The sequence below is a fragment of the Metopolophium dirhodum genome, chromosome 7 (genome assembly GCF_019925205.1).
Source record: "Metopolophium dirhodum isolate CAU chromosome 7, ASM1992520v1, whole genome shotgun sequence".
Lineage (NCBI taxonomy): Eukaryota > Metazoa > Arthropoda > Insecta > Hemiptera > Aphididae > Metopolophium > Metopolophium dirhodum.
The window spans coordinates 1,541,093-1,566,261 of NC_083566.1; the positions used below are offsets into that span (position 1 = coordinate 1,541,093).

General features: G+C 27.8%; 3 protein-coding genes across 6 annotated transcripts in view; 1 reads left to right on the top strand and 2 right to left on the bottom strand.

Moving 5' to 3' along the window:
* LOC132948138 (prestin) overlaps positions 1 to 8,131 on the bottom strand; it is a 90,071-nt gene extending 81,940 nt beyond the window's left edge. For 2 of the 4 annotated variants that reach the window (XM_061018471.1, XM_061018468.1), the window contains exons 1-2: positions 7,628 to 8,131; positions 7,206 to 7,278 (exon numbers count right to left, since the gene is read on the bottom strand). In XM_061018471.1, the coding sequence (XP_060874454.1) occupies positions 7,206 to 7,228 (23 nt within the window). In that variant the 5' untranslated portion in view covers positions 7,229 to 7,278; positions 7,628 to 8,131. Of the gene's footprint in view, positions 1 to 7,205 lie in introns of all 4 variants that reach the window. The other 2 variants (XM_061018472.1, XM_061018470.1) reach the window with 1 other exon arrangement.
* A 29-nt stretch (positions 8,132 to 8,160) lies between these two features.
* LOC132948139 (myb-like protein F) lies at positions 8,161 to 14,052 on the top strand. The gene is made up of 8 exons (XM_061018478.1): positions 8,161 to 8,382; positions 8,495 to 9,255; positions 10,130 to 10,243; positions 10,300 to 10,363; positions 10,465 to 10,565; positions 10,663 to 10,775; positions 11,772 to 11,900; positions 13,589 to 14,052. The coding sequence occupies exons 1-8, from the start codon at positions 8,317 to 8,319 to the stop codon at positions 13,714 to 13,716; spliced, it is 1,476 nt and encodes a 491-aa protein (XP_060874461.1). The 5' UTR covers positions 8,161 to 8,316; the 3' UTR covers positions 13,717 to 14,052.
* LOC132948143 (iron-sulfur cluster assembly 1 homolog, mitochondrial) lies at positions 10,795 to 14,963 on the bottom strand. Its single transcript, XM_061018486.1, has 5 exons — positions 14,708 to 14,963; positions 14,588 to 14,641; positions 14,407 to 14,512; positions 14,046 to 14,203; positions 10,795 to 11,028 (listed from the first exon to the last, which is right to left on the bottom strand). Exons 1-4 carry the CDS (start codon positions 14,783 to 14,785, stop codon positions 14,055 to 14,057), a joined length of 387 nt encoding a protein of 128 aa, XP_060874469.1. The 5' UTR covers positions 14,786 to 14,963; the 3' UTR covers positions 10,795 to 11,028; positions 14,046 to 14,054.
* Positions 14,964 to 25,169: the final 10,206 nt, after the last annotated feature.

The following is a 25,169-nucleotide window of genomic DNA, read 5'->3' on the forward strand; positions in this document are numbered from 1 at the left end:
TAAAAAAATGGAGACTGAAAATGTTCGTAAACAGCTCAAAATAAGTCAAAATATTTGGAAAATGTTATGGTGTATAGAAAATGCTAATATAAACATTCAGTCAAAATGTCATGTACCTACGGTCATTTGTTTTAGAGTTACACCAAAAATCAAAATCGATTTTCTGAAAAACTGATTTTGCGTAAAAATTCCCGTTTTTCCTTAATTTTTCTTTTGTTTTTCATGTCGCTTTTGAAAACTACTGGGAAATTTTTACTTTTGAGCCCCCAAAGTACCAACTAGATTCACTTTCCTATCAGAAAAGTTACTGTTGAAGAAAATTCAAGCACTTTTACGGTCCTCCTAAAAGATGATGACAGACACAAAAATAAAAAAAAATAAAAAAAAAACACACATCATTGTAAAATCAATACATTCATCGCTTCGCTCACAATCTAAAATGGGGGTGAGCATGCTTGGTGAATCACCCTATATATTCAAATTTGGGAGTATATTATGCAGAGTTGTACTTGTTTTATTGTACATTACGTATTTCCGAAATCCGGAAGCATTTACGATTTATTATTATATTATTCTATTATTTATTTATTTTATTATTCGTATTCCCATTAAACCTAATTTACTTTATTGTATTCTGCCAACCACAGCAGCGTTCACCCACTTATCGTTAACCACCGTACCAAATAAATTGCATTTTAACCACAAGATAACGGTGGAATGTTATGTAAATTGTACCTTCTTGTGCAAGAATAATGATGATTGGTGTGGTTTTAGAGGAGAATTAACGAAGCATAATACAGATTAATTATACTTACCATACTTTAATAGTTTTTGAAAGATTTAAGGCTATTTTTTAAAAATTTTTTTGACTAGTATTTTTAGTACGAAATAAAAGATATTATCATTATATGTATAATACAATTCAAATTATTTGACACGTTGTATAATATACAATATATAAATATTATTTTATTATTATTTTACAAGATATATTTTTATCTTACTTTTAAAACAAGTTAGGTAACCGGTAGGTAATGTTAAACATTTCGTATATCACATACCATGGGCACTTAATATAGTTATGTTGAACCGCACACAATTTTAGGTTCCGACGTTCCGTGTTACTTAATTATTTGCAGGTTGCTATTTTTTTAAGATTTAAATTATTATCTCTTAAGCTGTCAGAGCCGACTATTTATTAAGGGGCATTGTGCGGCGGCCCTACTACAAAGTACCTACATGTTGTACGAAAAAAGTAAAATCAAACCACAATTCAACGATTTAAACCGACTTTACAGGAAAAACTTCCATGCCTTGTAGAATAGTCAGATTTTAGATTCTGAGTGGAACGATGAATGTATTGATTTTACAATGATGTGTGTTTTTTTATTTTATTTGTGTCTGTCATCACCTTTTAGGACAGTTAAAGTGCTTGGTTTTTCTTCAACAGTATCTTTCTGATAGGAAAGTGAATCTAGTTGGTACTTTGGGGGCTCAAAAGTAAAAATTTCCCAGTAGTTTTCAAAAGCGACATGAAAAATAAAAGAAAAATTAAGGAAAAAACGGGAATTTTTACGCAAAATCTGTTTTTGAGAAAATCGATTTTGAATTTTGGTGTAACTCTAAAACAAATGACCGTAGGTACATGCAATTTTGACTGAATGTTTATATTAGCATTTTCTATACACCATAACATTTTCCAAATATTTTGACTTATTTTGAGCTGTTTACGAACATTTTCAGTCTCCATTTTTTTAGTTTTTTTTTCTATAAATATCAATAAAATTTTATTTGTTGGGTAAAGAAGCGTGAAAATTTAATATGAGGCTCCTGATATATCGTTCTAATAGCAGTTGAAAAATATTAAAAATACATAGGCACAATTTTTTTTATAAGAATTTAAAGTTCAAATTTTGATAAAATTTATCAAATTTATAACTTATTAATTATTTTGTTATAATTTATTTTAGTTAAAAATGTATAAAATGTTTAACTTTTATGACTAAGGATTGAAAATTTAAAACAAGGTTCCACGTAAATAGGATATATATAAATTACTTTATTCACAATAATATCATCAAATATACTTGGTAATATCATAGGCTGACTGACCGTTTTCGCTCAGAATCGTTTTTCTTATACAATAATATTATATCATTGAATTCAAATTTAACACCATCCATTACAGTAACCTACTGTACAACAGAGCGACATCCACTTATCCACCTTGTTTTCCTTTAATAATGAAAATATTAAAATAAGTTACTACCTAATAAGTAATAAGTAAAGCAGTCAAAGTAATAAATTATCCAATATTAAATGATATAGAATTACCAAGAGCTTCGAGTTTCGACAATGTCTTAAAAAAAATAGCCAAAAGCCGAATTTACAAAGATTATGAAACATCGCGATAATTTAGTTGATCGCAAACTATACGATTGTCGTTTAGTATTATGCCATTTGTATGTTGCGCGTTAATATACGAGTAAAATAATTTTATTTTAATAAATTCAATAGAATTTGCCTAAGAATGGAAAAAAATTAATAAATATTAATTTTTAATATTAGATTGTAAAAATTATATAGGTACTCTCGACTCTGGTATTGTAATTAGTAAATGCTACATATTCTTACATTTTTGTGATATTCATATCGAGCCAACATCCGGATAATTAAAATGTTAACAAATAATATTAATAAATATTACAAATAATATTTATACAATATTATTGTATACTTGGTATGCAGGTAAATATATGAGCCAATTACTGACTGTCCATCTTCACAAGTCTAATGTCTAAATCAACAAGTAAATGTAGAACCCGCTACCCTGTACCCAGGAGACACCTAGATTATGCCACCCAGATGCTGAACCCTGTTTAGTTCAGGTTTAATCATTTTTTTTTATACAATGGAGCCGACAACCGAACGGCTTTGGTTTGCAATTCACGCCAAAATAAATATGATAAGAAATTATTTGTAGAGTTTAGACACTTCGAATCAATATTTTCGTGAAAAATTGATCATCTAATAAAATGAAAATGACTCTTTCACACTTAGTGAAATACCAAATAATTTCATGAAATGATCGCTTTTTCATGAATTGATCACTCCAATTTGCAATCAGTCATTCACATAATGAAATAAAACATGACCTACACACAATTATTATTATTATTATTATAATTATTATATTATTTATTTAAAGTATAGGTACACACCATCGCATGACTATTAATTTAATACCATACAAGATTTTATACATAATATATTTAAGTTGAATTCAATTAAATATCCGTTAAGCTACAAATAGTAACGATTAATAATATTTAATTATTAACTTATATTAAACCTACACACAAAAAATGTAAACAAATTTTGTCTAAAAGAGGGAAATAATAAGTTTATACAATTATATAAGTAGGTACCTACAATAATTTGTTTTTATTTTTTAGTATTTTATTTAAGAACGGCAATGATTAAATTAATTAAATTAAATATTATGACAGCGGCAGTTAAATTTCATGCTAGGTACCTTTACACTTTGAAACAATCACATCGTTTGGTTTTACAAGCATTTTAACTTGAGCAACTCAGGAATCCCTAAGCCCTAACCTCCTGATACAACTTGGACAGTTACACGCAAATAGTTAATAATTTATAATTCAATATCTATATACAATTATCAGGGTATCTGAGGTCTGTACCTATATTCTATTTGGGTTTGAATATCGTATTTAAGCGTATAAAACAAATTAATGTATTCTTATGCAACTTTTTTTTTCCTTTTTTAAATAATTTGCTTATGATTTAATATGATTTAAAAATATTATATTAAATATTACTTATAAGTAGTTATTACTATGTATAACTATTAACTTAACGTTTCTTTACATAAAATCTTCTTAAATGTATACATATATGTAAAAAAACTTGTTTAGCATTAAATATATTATGACAAATACATAATAGGTACAAATAAAGAATATTCGTGCATATGTTGAATAAATAATAATATAATGATTGTGCGTGCTAAATGTTTAATTTCATAAATTGAATGACCCTTATTGAATATATTAAATATATTAGAATAAAAAATGTCAAATTGGGGAGACTATTTCATGAAAAGTAACCATTATTTTGTAAAATATTTTCGATATTATTATATCGATAATCGATAATACACGAAATGTGAGAGCCATATATATTTAATTAAATGGATTTCTCATGAAAATATCAATTTCAAGTGGCTGCAACATGTATACATAACTAAATAATACAGTACTTAGTACATAAAACAAATAAAATTAAATATATACAATTAGGTACTATGCATTACGATATCGATGTATTCTTTAGAAGTAACACAAAATGGAATTTCAGAAATTGTTCTTCTATATACGAAGTAAAAATGTAGACTTGTGGCCGTTTTATTTTCAATAGGACGTAATTAGTTTTAAGAAGTTCGGCGCTACTGATGCCACCCATAATATTCATGACACCTGTAGCAGTCAATCGTGTCTTTTGGATTGATGCGCCAGCGGATAAAACCGATGAGCAACACCTGAAACATTTAATTATAATTCTCCCGGAATATTCCACATTTGAATTGCTTTTGGATTTTACGCTTTGATGCTTGATCCTGCCTGTTCTCTCTGAGTTAAAATATCTTTTAACTCTACCTTAAATTCCAACGCCTGTCTTGTCTCTCCAGGCAGGGATATGATAACTACACTTCTATATACACATTATACCCACATCCAAAATATTCAGTATTAATGTCATCTCCCTCGACTTATCTTCGAACCAGTCCCCGTACCAGACACACCTAAAAGTTTTTCCATAGCAAGCAATGCTGCGAACTTTGGAAATCTGAATTATTAATTATAATACAACCTTCAAAGGCATCCCCCTTACCTCTCCAATCTGGTAGAAAACCCCATGCACACTAGCCATCAAAGAGTGTTCAGGTAATTTTAACTTATAAAAAACATGGGATCTCAGGGTCCTTTATAGATTTTGTCACACACAAGAAATCCTGTGCTGTGCCTTGTCTCAATTCTAAAAAAAAGCCTCCGGGCAATATGTCTGCTCTTCGCTCAACCATTCATTCTTTGAGTAGAAACTATAAACTACACTACTAAGAATTTCAAGAACTGTAATAAATGCCCCTCTTTATGAAAGTTGATTTTAACATTTTTGTGTTAATAGCGTCCATCATTATGTCTCTTCCTTACTCAAAACTGTTCCTTCTCCTTTCGTAATTCATAGTGACTTTATTCACATTTCACAAATCCTCCCAAATCCTAATATATTCTTGATCCCTAATCCGTAATTTTCTTTTTAATTTTGTTTATTGCCAAAGGCTTTCTAATCGATAAATGAATAACAATTTCCATTATTTTTTGTAATTTGTATCTAGTACTATCTACTATACTACTTTATTAGCGATTCAATGTTCTTCTTCTTATTATCATTATTAATATTATAATAGGTGTTTTTAAAGCCATTCAGTGACAGACAGTTTTATAGTTTGTTGTCTGTTATGTTCTCAACAAACTTTATTTCAACTAAAACAATTATCATTTAAGTATCAACTAACCGATATTATATAAAATACAATTTTTCATAAATTATTCTAGTAATAGGTGCTTCTAAAACATAAAATACAGTTTATGAATATTTACTATCGCAAGAATTCTTGTTTGTCGATGCCTACCTAGGTATCTACTTGTTGAATAAGTTGTGTTAATATCGGATAGTTAAATTTTGGTCAATTTCCCATAACTTTTCAGATTTCTATGTTTTCCAAAATTATTGAATTAAATGCTAGTATTCAATTCAAATTTTTAACTACAAGAACTCTGTTACCAATTTACCATAGCATTATTTAGGTAGGTACCTACCTACCTAGTTATATGGTCACAACCAAGTATATAATTGCATCCTTATTAGTTGTATAGATGTCTTAAAATAAATTTTAAATGAAAAACATATTATAGACTACGGTATTCAGCAGGTATTAGACTTTTAAATTCTTAATACAAAAATCTATTTTTAATTGCATTAACTTGCTAAAAATGTCTCGCTAAATTCCAAATAATATTTAATATGCGTGTTACCGACAAAATAAAACAATGTGTATCAGAATTGAATATTTTATTAATACAATTGGTATGTAGAATGTTTCAACTTCATATTCATAATAAAAAAAAAATAATTTCATCAGGCATTATTAATCAATAGTATATATTATCACAATGAGTAATAGCATTCAGTATAGATTATAAATAATAAATACACTATATTTTCTCAAACGTTATTACCCGACATCGTAACAAATAATGGATAAATAGAAAAAAAATATATAAATTAAAAATTATAATAATGATACATAACAATAATACATTTAAACTTTTAATTTACTTTTTATTTTTAATAAATTTTTGTGTAAGACCAACACAAAATAAAGTAAAATATGACTAATAAGCTATCAACACATATAATAGGTAATAATTCGGTTCATAACAATTATATAATTAAAACTGATAAAAAAAAAAGAAATCATATAGTGCAATTATAATAAATAATAATGTAACGAATAAAGATCAAATTACAAATAAATACAATAACAGTGACTAAGGCTGGAGTATTCATGAGTAAAATATTTTAAGAAAGAAGTTGTTTATCCAGTTACTTAGGTAGTTATCTAGTTGACTTGAAACTGTAATATTATTTTTCAATGCAAGTTAATTTACACAACACTGTGAAGTAAATAATATTTACTTAAAACAATGTATATTACTATACATTTTTATTTATTAAATATAAATATAACAATTGATTTGCTATCTGATCACAATAAGAATTTAATTTAAAATGTACCTAGTTTTATAGTGTTTTTCACTTAAAATTGTAAATTATTTTAGTTTAAATTAATTATCTTTTAACCATTTGAAGCTAAGAATATCAACTATTCAACTTTACAAAAATAACTTGAAGTTAACTAAAATTCAACTTATCAAAATAATTAAGAAAAATTTTAGTTTTCCAGCCTTAAGTAACTGTCAGTAAAAATTGATAAAAAAAAAAAAACACTAATTATTTCTTTCATTACAAATAATTGTTTAAGTAGTAAAACAACACTATGTCTGTATAAGCAAGCATTTAATACATTTAGGAAAATTTAATAAGAATTAACTTACCCTTTTTTATCATCATCATCCATATTGTTAAAACAATTAAAATAGGAAGGAAAAAACTAAAGAAAACTTTGTCCTGTAAATTAAAAATCAATGATAATATAACTATTTTTTTAAATTTGTTTTAATAATATTATGATCCTAAATTTAGGATTTAAATACATAATTTTAAAAATGAATCATTCCTCTTCCACTAATCAGAATTAAGTGATTCAATGTAGCGCATAACTGTTTTTTACATAATTAGGAAGTAAACCTTACTACCTCATTTGACCTTAAATGTGGCGCTATGGCATTGAAACCAGTGAATGTGTAAACACTGATAATTAATTGACTTGACTATTCATTAGAGAATCTAACTAAGCTTAAACTTAAAGACATAATATAAAACTTAATGACAAAATAAGTATTGTATATCAACTTACTTAAATTATAAGAGACAATAATTAGATTTATCGCATAGACAATTTATATTTGTAGATGCATGGTTGGACATGGTTAGTCATGGTTGAATGACTAATTAGTAATAACAGTTACGTTGAACGATGAAAACTATTATGAATAATTTTATTCAGTAAAAAAAGATAAATAGCAGTAGATTAGTCGTTTTTTGTTGACCAATAAAGCCAAAAGTCTTAAAATGCTAAATGTAAAATTGTAAAATGACACTCATCCTCACTTCACGCCACGACGGCCCGAGGAATCAGTGTCCCGTCCGCGATCCACGGCTAAATATGACTATATGCAATAATAATTGATTAATTAAATGAAATATAAAATATTGTTATCAAAATTAGATATTGATTAAAAAAAAGCCACAGTTTATCTGTGTATAAAGTTTCCCACGGAATCAATGGAAGGCATATCACTAATCACTAACGAACACAATGATTATTTTTAGCGGGAAAAACGTTATCAATTATTTTATTTTTGATAAAATTTTAAAGTAATCGTTTCAAGTTTGTTCGTAGTGTTTAAGGTTCAAACATTTTTGTTCTTAAATCAATAGGTACTGAAGACTTCATTTTTATACAAAGTTACAAAGTAAGGGAAATTTCATTATTCCCTGATTTCCACCTCGACCGAGTGAACTGTCATCTACTGAAATCGTCCAATGTACTCCAATACTAGTAATGATGAACTCGAACCTCGTCCGGCGCCCAAGCCCACACAGTTTCAAGTAAATCTTTTTTTCTATGGAAACTATTATAAAGCACATCCAACGCTTAAAGTAGTTTAGTGTATAGAAATTGTATTCTATCCTCACTAAAATGTTGATTTAATGTTTATAGGAATTGTCGGCAAAACCTGAGGTTCCAGAATTATCAGTCGTATTCGATTCATCAGAAAATAATTCAAAACCATTAAATAGGCACCCATCGTATTATACAAACAGTCCAAATTCTCATGAAACATATAGTGAATGGAAAAATCGTCAAAATCGCTCACCTCCAGTACATAAAGAAACTCGTTACTATGAACCACGCGACAAGCAATATTATGGATCTTCCTCATACAGCGATTGTGATCAAAATCCTTACAGTCGCTTTTCAGACAAAATTTCCTACAAATCTAGTAGCGATTATCACAAATGTGCCTGTCAAAACACACCTACAGTTAAAGATATTTACAACATGATGCAATTACAAAATGATCAAATGAAATTTCTTTTAGAAACCATACAAAAATTGTTAGTCACTGTATTATCTAATCAGCAAAACCAACATAAATGTTGTTGCTCTGAAAATGGTCATTGTAAAAAAGATAATGATTCTAAAACAACAGAAGAGTTGAAAAAAGATGTTACTCAAAAAGAATATAATTCACAACATTCTAACGATAACAATACAGAAAAACCACAAACAAATTTAAAAATAACTGAAACTGTACCGAAAAAAAACGAATTAAATAAAAATTTTAAATGCTCTGGTAAACCAGATGTCACATCCGTAACAAAAGAAAAAGAAAAAAATCCAGTAAATACTAGATGCGATAATAATAATGATGAGAAAGATAATAAAAAAGAGAAGGAAAGGACTTACTCCATTATAAGGTACATAGAATATTTGTTGCATTATAACTTATTTCTTATTAACCTAGTATTTTATGCCAGTATTTTTTTAAAAATAAGTTGTTTTATTTCACAATAGTTTAAAATTGTCCAAAACATGCAATAGTTCATGCTCTGTCCATTATATTTATCAATATACCTACCTATATTTGAATTAGTAAATCCGTCTATAAATTATTTATATCATGTTTATATGTAATTACTTATTTTTAGTTTTTTATTTTCAAAATTGTAATATGTTTTAAGCATTTGTCTAAAATAATATAAAAATTTAGCTGCATATATTTAAGCATATTTTGACAATTTTGATAGTCTTTAGTGGAACAAGTCCCGAATCCTAAATTTATTTATATGCGAAAATTGTAAAAGATTGGTTTCACTTTACTTGAACAACCCCCATTTCATAATCCTGGCTACACCACTGTTTTAGTATAACCTCTACCTATTCCAGTAGATAAAGTATATTTTGGGTAAATTATTTTTATAGGCTTGGGTTGGGCCGTTTAAAATAGTTTATTAATTATTATGTATATATTTTATTTAATATAGAACAAATGGTCTCCTGACTATGGCCTGTATTTAGACCCACAATTTTTTTTTATATGGCTCTTGAAAAAAAAGTTTGGAGATCCGTTTATCTAGAATATAATATAGATAAATCGTCAACTATGCTTTTGCGATAGTTAGTATTATAACAAAAATGATACCAGGACAATGAAGAATGTTTCGCAAATCTTGGCCCATCATACAGCTTTATATATAAACCCCTCCAAAAAATGCTTTTTCCACTTGTGTATTACCTACTACATTTACTTTAGTTTAAGATCTATGTATTATATGTGTATTTTTTTCCCAGTGATGAATCGTTTGATTTAAATGCAAATGATGTTCAAGTAATTGAGGATCCAATATCTCCAGAACAATCGATTCACATTGATATGAAATCTTCGTCTGAAGATAGTGAAAATAGGTAATGTTTGTATAATAAATAATAATTTTAAATTAATTCTTTTTTTCTAACTATAGTGAATGCGAAGAAGAAAATGATAAAAAAATTGAAGTTGGGTGGACAATGTATAAAAATATTATTGTAAGTTGCAGATATTACTAAATTTTTCTAAATAGAATAATAATAATAATTTAGTTAATGGTTCTTGCATTTATAGTTATTATTGTTTATTTTTATAAAAGGGACAAGTAAATAACCTGCTTGAAGATAATACGAGTGGACGGAAATCTGATGTAGCTGAACCAGTAGAACGTGTTAAACATATAGCAACAACTACACCAAAGTAAATTATAAATTACACCCCAGAGGTTTCATTTGATTTGACAGATGACATTTGTAAGGCTTTAGATAATTCTAATGATTTTATTTTTGCCTTTTAGGAATTTTGAACCGTACAAACATTTTATGTTACCAGAAAATAGTAAAATAGATTCCAGCTTACAGATGCAAGCACTTGCCATGCAATACCTATCACCTGAACAAGCGGTAAAATGTAAGTAATGGTCACTGTCTTTCCTCATAAGTCATAATGAGCACGTTTATTAAAACTAAACAACAATTTTAATAATTGAAATAAATAACAATTCACATTATCAAATAGTATCAGTATAACAGATCAATTATTGACAATAATATAAGTTTACTGCATCTAAATGAAATGTAAAACTATGTAAATGGTATTGACTATTCATTCTCTCACTATATACCTTGTATCTTCTCTTCTCTTGTGTATACTCATTTGAAACCTAAAAAATAAAATGAATATACAATTTTTTATTTTATTACCTTAACTTTTACTACAGTACAGCATGACAATTTAAAAGATCAATTTTTTGAACATGCAAAACATGAAGTTTAGGTATACACAAAAACATATTAGGTTATTCTTCCTTTAATTGTATATAGTGTATGTTATTCAATTACATTAAAAGGGCGCTACACATGCATGCGTTATAACACTCTAAATAATCTATTCAACTTCGTTATGATAACTATTTGAGGGAATTGACCTATATCAAATTTAGAGGTGAGAATATTATCTATTGAGCCTCTTGGGTTTTTTTTTTTATTTTTAATTTAAAGAAAGTTATAGCTATGAGTATTTTATAATGCACAAATAATTTACAATTTTAAAAAAAATACTGTATACTTGCTTTTTTTTTATTTTTATCTTAGATACACAATCTGTACCTTAGGGGCACAATATGTTTATATGGTTAGAATAAATTACAGCAGGCTACACTTGAGGTGAAAAGTCATCCACTAATGGCACTCACTAAAATTAAAATATAAAAAAAAAAAAAGGTTCACTAGATAATATTTTCACTTCTAAACTTGATAATAGGTAAATTCGCTCAAATATTAATCATAACAGAGTTATATAGATTATTCGGAACATACAATTTGCTATGTTTAGCGTATGTAAGACAGACAACACATGCAAGTGTAGCACCCTCTTAATACATATATTGATTTATTCTTGTTTCAGTTGATATGAATAAACATTTTGTGCCAACAACACAACCTACCACAAAATCTCCAAATAACTATTCTATTTCAACCCTACATTATATGGAAAGATATCATCTGATTGCACCTGAAAAAACTTATACTTCAGGTATATCCAATTAAGTATAATACATGTATCATATTTAAATTCATGAAAAAAAAAACAAATAAGTACAATGTAATAACGAAGAAGTCGGCACTCTTCAAGTATTATTTATTGTAGTATGGTAAATGAAACATAAAATAACGCAACACAGCAGTGGTACTAAATTCACAACCTTCATTCCAAATAGAATTTTTTTTAAATTCTGAGTACATTTACTTCTTATTAAATTTAAAGACAATATAATACTATGTTGTCTCATTGTTTTATTCAATATTTTGATATTATAAGCAAATAATAAATATTTTTAATTGGTATATTTTATCTACTTATTCAAATTTTAAATATCAAACAAAACTTACTAGAGACCTAGGATTATTGTTTTGTTTTTAAATTTGATAATAAATAAATTTGTATGTAAAATGGATAGAGACAACAAATATTAGACGGATCCTCTTATGTAATACAAGTAAAATATTTAATAAATAAATAATATTATAACCCAGAGTTAATTAAACAATATTTAATAAGTTAGATGGAATACTGGACACTAGCAATGTATTAATGAATAACTGCAATACAACTACCAAGGAAAAATTTAAATAATAGACTTCTTAATATCTAGTATAAAGAATCGATTTATTTCTAAATAGTGACCACCAATCTAATTTATACCAATAAAATCTAATATGACATAATCAAAACAATATATACCTATTATTTGACTGTTGTTATTCAAACAAAAAATAATTAAAACCAATTATTTCTTTAAGATAAACAAAATATTTACTATAAGTGGCATGTATATTTGAGAAAAACATGTTAAATATGTAGAACATTTTGATAATATTAAATATTCTGTGATGATTAAACTTCAATTACTTGTTTATCATTATTGACTCTATTGTACTATGTTCTAACTAAATCATTTTTAAACAAACATACAAATACAAACAAATAGAAAACTATACAATAAGTCACTAGAAGTTAAATTCCACATACTTTCTTTTCAAAAAATATAGTTTAATTAATGATTAATGACCACCCTAATACCTATTACTTTAACATGTTGTCTGCTACATGTCCGCCGACAACCCAAGTTTTCTTTTATTGTTTTGCCACTACCAAATTTAACATCAACATTAATTAATGCATCTAATTCTTCAAGGCTTGGAGACAACAATATTTAATAAGAACCAATAGAACCATAGTAAAGAAACATTTTAATTTGATCTTTTTTTAAGAAATAAAAAACCTAATAAAATCTGGGAGCGCGTAAAATATCTTATATGAACAATATTTTAGCCGAAAAATATATACTTTGTGTAGCATTACACACACTGAATTACTGAACTGATTTGGGTTGCTGGCTAACATGTGGCAGTCAATGTGGAAACTTTTTTCCAACTAGGTATTACTTATAGTTTATTATAATAAATAAGTATGAAAATAAAAATCTCTAAATTTAAAAAACATAGGACGTCTAGTACAACAAGAACAAAAATGCAACCAATTTATTTTCTTTCAATAATAGGATACATAAACATTGCATGATTTAACGGGTACGTTATTTAATTGTGGAGAGGTACGATAGTGCAGTTTCCAAGCAACTCCATAACATAGCTTAACCTTGCATTCTAAAATCAATGTTAAAACTTAAATATTGCTAGATAATACTTTATTTATTTTTTTAGAAAACTCTCATCAAAAATTGCCAACAGAAGGATTATTGAACAAAAAGAAAAAATCATTGCGTAAAAATAAAACCCCTTCAAAAATACTTAATATCACTGAACTTAAGCAACAACCAAAATTATCATAACAGTATATCATTTTTTTTTTGTTTTAATTAATTTTATTGTTCTATAACATTAGTGTTTTAAAGTTAAGATAGATTAGATTATATATGTATACATTTTTTTTTATTAATATTTTTGTAATGCTCAATGGTAAATATTAATACATTTTGAGCCTATTTCATGGGTAAATAATAATTTACCATTTACATTTTTAATATACATATATATATATATAATTATTGTATTATTTATCAACCTCTGGATTTGAAATAGCTATTATTGTTTTTAAAACTGATAATATAATATATTTATCTAAAAGAAAATTTATTTCAAAACGCGTCCTATAACTCACTTCTTAAGTTTAAATGTTAAAACTTTCACCACATCCACAAGTTCCTTTAATGTTTGGATTATAAAACACAAATTCTGAAGACAATTTGGATTGAACAAAGTCCATTTCAGTTCCAAGTAATGTCAACTGAGCTTTTCTATCAATAAATACCCGGATACCTAAAATAAAAAATATTATTCATAATATATATTAGGCACATATGTATGTTAAGTTTATAAATAGATCAGCCTATGACCATAATATAAGCAATATACTTCAGTGAATAGGATACATTTTCCTAAATCTTTATCAATACAAAATGTATTAAAAAATATTTAAGCATATTATATTATTATTACAATATATTAATTAAATTATTTACCATCTTGTACAACTTCTTCATCTAATTTATGTTTTTCACTGGCATAGTCTAGAGTATAACTTAAACCATTGCATCCCCGTTGTTTAACACCGATTTTAAGACCAATCTATAATATTTTAATAACTTGAAATTAGAAAAAATAATAATAACAATAAACATAAACTATAAATGCGTAACTAACACAATTTGATTTTCCAGACAGTATTTTTTTTAGTTGATCAACGGCTGATGGTGTCTGAAAAAATGCATAATACATTTTAGTTTGAAATAATAGTATTAAATTTATTGATCTCATACTGACCAAGGTGAGAGCAGCCTTAATAGGTTTCTTGCTTCCAACTACTGCCCTTATGGAGGCTGAGACTATACGTCCGGCCATGTTATCTTATAATATGATCTATAAATTCATTTTTATATTATTATTTGTTGACGCATTGGCATCAGTTTGCACAATATATCACTGCGGAGGTACAGAAATAACATTCATTTCGTAAATTATTTATCTGTTGTCGTCTATAACACGAATGTTACAAATTCACAACATTGTGAAATGAATAATGATATTGTGTTATCGCTTATCACGTCTTTGTAGGACATACATTTTTATCTGTTATCTTTAACAGTGATGTTGAAAACTAGACATTAAAAATTGTACAACAATAATAACCCGTGAACGAACGAACGATAGAAATTATAAAACAAATGGGTAATCGTTAGGAGAGAATTACGTAAAATACGTAATAATTAATAAGCTAATTCCAAATATGTACTATATTATACGACAATACGGGGCAGCTACGGTCCATAGAGTAATTACTATTAGAGGTATTTAGTATTACGGTGGTTGACTTAAATACCAGAAATATAATAGACCATAGCTCCCCTGTATAAAAATTCATACCGCTACGGGGTAGGTACATTGAAAAGAACACTATTTATTTAAGAACAATATTAGTAAAAACAATTTAAAAACATAAAATAGACTGTTTAATAGGTAGGTAATAAACTAATATATTTATGAAAAAAAGGTAAAAACTAATTATAAATTATAATATTTGAAATTATATTTTATTATATTTTAATCATGTATTCATGCGTTAGTTCGCTGTCAACTTGTCGTTATATCGTAGGTATAACTTTACTGTATAAGATATGTATAATTTAAACTGGGTACCTACCTGTCTTACAAACGTTATAAGTTATTATACAATTTTAATGATGTGTTATTGTCCGCAATATTTATTAATATTAAGTACTGGCGTCTGGCACACAATTTTGACAACAAAAATATATAGTTGAAACAAATAAAAATGTAACATTTAAGGATCTTTAAAAAAATTAAAACTGTTTTATCACTTTTATCCTTATACGTCATACGTGTAATTAATAATTATAAGATATTAATAAAAATATTAACTATTGTCTATTAGCTGCTATTAAACGTAAACAATTTATTATTATCATAATTTATCATTTACTTTTATTTGAAAGTTTTTTAACGATGTATAAAAAATACTTTAGTACCTACCCAGTGGCGTACTTAGGCCGGGGCCACCGCGATATGTCCAAGTTAGGGGTGAGGGGGAGTACAGGACTTTTATCATTAAATTTAAAAAAAGAAGGGTAAGTGGATGTCGCTCTGCTGTACAGTAGGTTACAAGTGGGTCACTGTATAATGGATCGTATTAAATTTGAATTCAATGATATCATATCATTGTATACGAAAACCGATTCTGAGAGAAGACGGTTAGTCGGTCTGGATATTTTATATTGTTATTATATTTTATTATAGCATGTAAGTTGAAATAATATTATAAATCACAACAAAATAACTAAAATCGTTATTTTTATTCGTTTCTACAATTCTACATGGATAAACAAAACGTTAAAAATTAAAATCCCATTTTTAGACGTTTTTTGTAATTTGTCGGTGGTTTTTCCCGTGGCATAATAATCGAAAAATTATCTCTCTAAAGTCCCATCTTGATCCAATTTGCTAAAAAATAAGATACTAAATGTTGAAATCGAAAGCACTTATTCTGGTAGAAATTTTATATACAGGAAAATAATAATAATAAAAAATAAACACCATTGCACAACCACTAGATCCCTCGCTCTGCTCAGAATCTAAAAATACTGAAAATTTTTTTTTAATTTAAATTGAATTAAAAAAATTATATTTACGTTGAATATAATTTGATTTCAAAACACTAATAAAAAAATGTACAGTGGTGGTGTTTATTGTATCTTGTATAATATTATCCAATTATAATATACGTCATTGGTTCTTCAAACTCGCGGATAGTTATAAAAATAAATGTTATAGGTATATTATAAAATCAAAGCTTGTACGCAGTAATTGCAGCACAGCTATTCTAAGAATATTATTTCTAAGATAGCCATACACGTTCTGGTTTTCTGGAAATGCCGGACGGCGCAGTTCAATCATAGATAAGAATAAGAATATAATCTTATATTATCTATGAGTTCAATCCGTACAGTTTTACCTGATTTCCGACGACGCGTCTCCACCGTCCACACGCGCTCCGGGTTATCGGGAGAGGTTGGACTGCACAGTTTTGCCGTGGTATATTTTCAATTTTGCTAAATCACTGGACGCACAGGCGATGGCACACGGTCATAACTGCACAGGCCAAAATAATCGTTTATCGATTATTTTCCTTCCCCCTGTACAATCCTGGGCAAACTTGTCACACACACGTTCCGGAATAACTGTGCTGTCCTAAAATCACTATTTAATAATTAATATTTTTATTATAATTTAATTTTCGTGATAAGTGGCCCAGACGCCCAGTGCTAATATTTCAAACTTTCAAAGTTGCCACTTTAATTGCAATACTTTGCCACTAAACTACTGCCCATCGCTCGATACCTATTTAGGGAAGGGGGGGGGATAGAGATAGTTGATACAGATCTGAAAGAAGAAGACTTCCTACATGGCTACATAGAACCCCAAGTTTCGTTTAAATTCAAATAAAGGTTTAATATAATTTGTAAAAAAAAGCTCGAAATTGTATTACTTATGAAGACATAATTATGAAGTTTGAGATTAAAATACTGCAAAACGGAGTTCAATGCGGCCTGTAGAATATTACTAATATTAGTTATGTAGTTATTAGTGGGTACACTATTATAGCTAAAATACAATTATCAAATTTGGTAAAACGTATTTTTGTGGACAAAATTACATTGGCACCGAGCGCCTTAAATAGGGCCTCTGTCTCTTATTTCCATAGGGCCACCAAGTTTCTCGCAACGCCACTGTACGTCTGTACCTACCTATCGTCGTCACCTGGTGATACATTTTATATACCTACCTACATAACTCGGTGTCGCGGCTGGGGCAATAGCAAGTATAACTTCAAATGTCTAAAAAAAACTTATTGTCCTTATATATTTTTTTAAATTATTTTACTTTCAAAATAAACTTTTTATGAAGAACCTTGTACTAAATGTTCAAGACTTAGCTATACAAATTGAACATTTTAGAGAATTTTAACTACAGAATATTTTGAAATTTTCTTGATTTTGACGAATTTTAATTAATAATAAGTTTGTGTATCTATCCCACTGCGAACATTATACCAGCCATACGTACCGGACGCGTATTATCAACTCTAATAAATAGTAATTAATTTTTTTCACTCTAAATAATTTATTTAAAGTCTATATTTTTACAGTTCACACTTATTATTTTGTTCTTAATATAATACCGTCAAAAAAAAAAAAAGGTGGATAAGTGGATGTCGCTCTGCTGTACAGTAGGTTACAAGTGGGTCACTGTAATGGATGGTGTTAAATTTGAATTCAATGATATAATATCATTGTATAAGAAAAACGATTCTGAGCGAAAACGGTCAGTCAGCCTATGATATTACCAAGTATATTTGATGATATTATTGTGAATAAAGTAATTTATATATAACCTATTTACGTGGAGCCTTGTTTTAAATTTTAAATCCTTAGCCATAAAAGTTAAACATTTTATACATTTTTAACCACAAAATAATTAATAAATTATAAATTTGATAAATGTTGTCAAAATTTGAACTTTAAATGCTTATAAAAAAAAATTGTGCCTATGTATTTTTAATATTTTTCAACTGCTATTAGAACGATATATCAGGAGCCTTATATTAAATTTTCACGCTTTTTTACCCGACAAATAAAAATGTATTGTTATTTATAGAAAAAAAAACTAAAAAAATTGAAAACTGACAATGTCCGTAAACAGCTCAAAAAGAGTCAAAATATTTTCAACATTTTATGGTGTATAGAAAATGCTAATATGAACATTCAGTGAAATTTTCAAGTATCTACAGTCATTTGTTTTTTAATTACAATAAAATAAGAAAATTGTTACATGAGAAATCGAGTAAATATCAAATGTTGTAAAAATATAAATTTCAGACGCTCATAAAAATTTAATTTAAGTTTCTTCTAGACATTTTTTTTTTGATAAAGGTAGACAAACTTATGAGTAATCTTATATTACATTTTCAAATCTTAGATTTAAAAAGAAAAATTTTTATGAATTCTCAACTCAAAATAATTTGCTATTTTTCGTGATTTTTCCGTATTTTGTCAAAATTTGAACTTTAAATGCTTATAATTAAAAACTGTGACTAAGGATTTTTAATTTTTTTCATCTGCCTTTGAAACAATAACCTAGGAGCCTTCTATTAAATTTTCAAGCTTTTTTACTCAACAGATAAAATTTTATTGATATTTATAGAAAAAAAAACTAAAAAAATTGAAAACTGACAATGGCCGTAAACAGCTCAAAAAGAGTCAAAATATTTTGTAAATTTTATTGTGTATAGAAAATGCAAATATAAACAACCAGTGAAAATTTCATGCATCTACGGTCATTTGTTTTAGAGTTACACCAATAACCAAAATCGATTTTGTTAAAAATCGATTTTGCGTAAAAATTCCCGTTTTTCCTTAATTTTTCTTTTGTTTTTCACATCGCTTTTGAAAACTACTGGGAAATTAAAATTTTGACCTCCCCAATGCACCAACGATATTCACTTTCCCATCGAACAAGATACTGAAGTCGAAAATCGAAGCATTATTTCGACTACTTATCGTGTACACAGACACAAAAATAAAAAAATAAAAAAAAAAATAAAAAAAAAAAAAAATAAAAAAAAAAATAAAAAAAAAAACACACATCATTGTAAAATCAATACATTCATCGTTTCACTCAGAATCTAAAATGTGTTTTTTGTAATCAAGAGTAATACGAAATTTAACACGAAAAACACGAGGTGTCCATTGGTTTTTTGGTTATTTAAGAACATAACTAAAAATTATGCAGTTTTACGTAACATTAAATGCACACATGTCATAGTATAAGTTGTCAACAACAAATTGAAGAAAAAAAAATTAGCTCAACCCACTGTATTTGTTTAATAAAAAATGTAATAGTGCTTTCTTCGGAGCAACCCTGGTAATTAATTGCATAGATCCTCTTTCTCGAATAACTTCGATTAGATCCCGATTATATGAGTTTCTCTTAGGGAAGTCACATTAACTAAAATAAGTACAGATATATATGTTACGGATGTCAGGGAAATATTACAATACAATTATTTAATTATTGATGTGTATAAAAAAATCAACATTTTTCTTAGTAAATTAAAATATGATAAAATACCTAACTTATTGGCATTGTAGATATATCGGTAATATAAGTTAACAATATTTAATTAAAAAATAACTTACCGATTTGTTCATCCATCATTTTAAATGCAAGTGTAGTCAGTGTAGTGAAAAATAAATGTATAAAAATCAAACTAAAGCGAAAATTATGCTCGTCGTACAAACGAACGTTTATAAATGAAAAAAAAATAACACATTCAGTTTAAAAGTATTATTTTAATAGTCTTACAATAATATAATCTTATCAAAATCGTACCTTAATACCATTATTTCCAGATTGATAAATGATAATGGATAAGACGATAAAATATGTCTGAAATCTCGGTTTTTTAAAGTAAGTAGGTATATGTATTTTAGTAAAATTATATAACACTAAGTACAATGTACATAAAAAAGCAATTTGGGGCAAATTTTTTTTTCTTAAATTTGTTGTTCACGACTTGTACTATAACATGTGTGTGTGTGCATTTAATATTACGTAAAACTGGGTAATTTTTAGTTATGTTCTTAAGAGGATGTCAGCGCACAATTTGTTTTCTCTCTCTAGCCCACGCGCAACACATAGACAAAATGCATTTGCGCAGAACCTTTTTTTCTATGTTTTTAAGTAATCTTAGAGTAAAATCACACATTACAAAAAAGATAGAGAATAATATTTTTGAGGGAATGACATCTCGATTAGGTTAGGTTTTGTTTCAAGACAATTTAAACATAATTTAAATTTACAACATATTTTGTTTATTTTGAAAGTCGAATACAAATTTTTTTTTATTATAATTTCTAGCGACGGCGGCCCTTTGAGGACTTAAAATTAGGCACCCCGGGACAATTGCCCCCCGTTTCCCCCCCTTAAATACGCCACTGTGACTAAGCTATATATAATATAATATTATAGTCTCAGACTTTCAAAATTTTTACACATGTTGCACTCTTAGAGGCGGACTGTCTACTTTTGGTCCAGGGTGCAAAATTAATTATAGGGGCCCGTATATTTTTTTTAAACTTACTAAAATTAGGAAAAAGTTTTACATTATACAATAATAGTTAAATTTAAGAAAGGGCCCGAAAATGGTGATTTGGGCCTGTATTATAATTTACAAGTGGGGGCCTGAGGTGCTGCCTGGTTTATAGCACCCTGGGCCAGTCTGCCCCTGCACACTCTTCACTTTTAAGTGGACGTCGCATTTGCATGTGTTGTCTCTGCAGTCTGTCTTATATACACACGGACGATATAGCAAATTTTCGTTCGCCAATTTCAATAATGCGCTGTTAGTTTTGATATTAAAGTGAATTGAACCTATCATCAAACATTTGTGTGTAAGTGTAACAACATTATCTGTGTTTCCTCGTTGGTCTACGAATTTACGATATTTTAATTTTTAAGTGAATTATGAACATTTTAAAATATTAATGTTTTACATAATTATAACTTTAAATATCGTAAAAAAACCAACGAGAGGAGACAGGTTATATTATAACTTTAAAGTTTGATTATAGGTCAATCCACATAATATCAAAACTGACAATTAGACAGCACCATATTGAAACTAGCGAACGAAAATTTGTTATGTCGTACGTGGTACGAGGGTAAGACAGAGACAACACATGCGAGTGCGACGTTCTCTTAAGTTTTTAGCAGTTTAGCTCCATAATACTCCAGTACTCTACATTCTACAATATTGTACTCATGTGGCTAATATTGGCTTATGAAGTTATGATTGATTCCTAGAGCCTCATTTATGTAATTTTTCCTGTCGTGTACCTAAGAACTTTTAGAACAATATTAACATTTTACCCGGCCAATAAAAGTTTTATATTATATTATAAAAGCTTTAATTTTTACATTTATATTAGATCTTGTCTGTGGGTAAAAAAAAATTATGTAACGAAAAAAATTAAACGCTTTTTGGTGCACTTCCGTGGTATTAAACTTAATTTTAAACCAAGTAGCTTCTTTATAATACGTATTACCCACGGTTGTGTAGACCGTGCGGTCTCATCAAAGTATGAATTTTGGAATGGAAATGCATCCTCCTTCATCCTTTTAAACAAGTGTATAATCTGTTATTTATTTAGGTTGCTATGTTTCGACATAAATGAAAAATATATTGGTGAATACAATTGTTTGTTTGTTTGTAACTATAAAACCTAACCTTTTTTTAATAATAGAGTTTTTGATTCGCTATGACACTGTATGTGTCTTAATGATTTTATGTTTTTCACAAAAGGGAACCGGTTTCGACGCGGGGGGATGCGCAGAACCTGAGGTTTCTCTCACCGAACAGAGTATAGACCATTTTTGTGTACGCTGACTTTAGCGCTCCTGCCTCCTAGTGGTTTTCGTGTCGCCGACTATAGTTAATATATACTAGGGTTAAATTCGTATATACTCGTATTAAATCACTGTATAGGCGTAGGTTCAGATGGCCGCCTGGCCACACTCAAATATTTCCAAATCCTCCTTCCGAAAAATTCCAAATTTACTTGTATACATACATCGTAGCATATATGTTGAATTTAAGCCCACCACCAGTATCATCTGAATAATCTGATCATCGGAGAAAAATAGTGAATATTAGTATAGGTATAGGTACTATATTATTAACCTTTTTTACGATAAGGACGGGAGGCAAATAGTATATGCACTGACCACCGATAACCGATTATGACAGTATATTATACACCTATAGACCTATATAGTATAAAAATGACTGTAATGAATGATAAATAATGATAACTATAAATTAGGTATATTGAGGTTATCAGCTATCGCTTATCAGCCCAACCCCCTGGCTTTTCAAAAAAAAAGAATACAATTTTAAAAAAAATCAGTAGTATTGAAAACATTTTATTTTAAAATAAATACCTATTTTTTATTTAATAACTGTAGACACCTATAGGTTATTTTCCAAATTCCTCAGTTGCATCTTCAATGAATTTGGTACCCTCTTCTAGTCTTTTTAGGATTTTCTAATAGCTCGCATTACTTTGAAGCCACCGGAAAAAATTTAAATAACTTTATATTGTCATAATATGACAGTATTAAGTTTTTTTCAACTGTTGAAAAAATATTCCTACGTATTTAACTTAAATAATTTAAGGTATTTAACTTAAATAATTTAAGCATTATTTAGAAATCAGCGTATACTATGCTGTCTATGTACGATGCACCCCCCTGAAAAAATTCCTGACGGCGCCTATGTAGCACCTAGTACCTACTACCTAGGTATAATATATATTGTACAAGAGTTAAGCCAATTTTAGTCTGTAGACCTTACTATCATAGCTACTATTAGTTATTACTTAATACTATATATAAGTATTCGAATAACGTAGCCATAATATAAATTATAAAGTATAAACGCAATATTGACATAAACTCGTAAATATACGAGGGCAGACTATCGCGATGCTGTCAAGTGTAAATATGTTGAGGCAAGTAATGGAGAACATAATATAGTGGGTTGTCAGATTATGAATAAGGGTTGATCAGGAATCAGGATATAGATTCCTCCAGGATAAATCAAATCTATACCAACTTATCAAAATTGGCAGAATGAAATGTAAACACTCCGTTAGGTTAGGTGAAAATTGTCATGTGTTTAAACATTATATTCTATACTTGATGGCTAATTTAGTAGATATAAATCGTAGCTATCTCAAGTCCGACTGTTCGCGAGTTTCAACTAATTATACTATTAAGTATAGTAACTAATTGATAGTATATTAGGATGCGTTTAAGTCTATCGTTTAAGATACCTACTCGGGCACTCGGAAAACGTTAAAACCCAATGCCCCAACAAGATAATCTGTATTTTTTTAATATGATTATATAACATCCATTTTATGAAATATCATCACATTTACAAGTAAAAAATATATCACGAAAAACGAAACAAAAGAAGATTTTGAGTTTGACACACGTCACACATTATAAAGTATAATATAATTTTTTTTTTTTTTTAATTAAAATCTATAAAAGCAGTAAGTATTGTAGTATTATAATAATAATAATGTATAAAAACATAAAACTTTAACAATAACTGTACTTTATCATCATTAAATCTTAATCAAAAATTTGCCATACATTTTTAAAAAAAGTGTTGCCTATATCCTAATTTTATGATGAAAATAAGTGAATAGGTAGGTAGGTACTTGTAAAATTTAAATTTGTACCAAATATTTTTTTTAATTATCTACAATGTACCTATATAAATATAGATTAACTTATATTTAAGTTGAAAAAAGTAGTACCTATATGCATATAACCAACAAATTAAAACTAATTCATTTTTACATAAAAATTGAATATAAGTATATAACACGAGTTTTAAATCTTAAGATTGTTATATTAAAAGGAATGAAAAATTGACACTAAAACTATGAAAAAATATCGATTTTGAGAAAATGTAGGTACCGACGTATAACATACCTACCTATAATACATAATATATTTTCCAAGTTGCAACTGGTCGACTCAGTTTAAGTACCAGTTATATTATTAACCATAATAAATCAATATAGACAACATTTTAATAATTTTAAAATAAACATATTGTTAAAAGCGTGAATACGAGATGTGAAAATACTATTTTCTGCAGGTCACCATGGAATGGTAACATTTTTTTCAATGATATAATCAATACATTATAATCGCCTGGAAACAAAATCGTTTTTTTATTTAGATTATTTCATACTAAAACTAGTTTTTTAACAGTACACTCCTATAAAACTAAGTAATATTATTATATTCGTCTATAGTTGTCTACGTGGCTCTTAAAATGCGTGATCACTTGTATATTGTTAATTCTTGTATAATACTTTTCAAAAGGATTTTCGAAAATATTAGCTTGCAGTAACAGCCGATTTATTGAAAAGTAGGTCAATGATTTTTGTATAAAACGTACCCAGCATTATTATATGTACGATGTCCCTGTACCTATATACATATTACCTACGGAAAAATCCAAATAAAAGAAAACACATTTATGAATTTTGTATCAATACTTTACAAATCGAGTTAAAAAAAATAAATCGAATTAATGAACAAAAATTATATCGAATTTATAATTTTT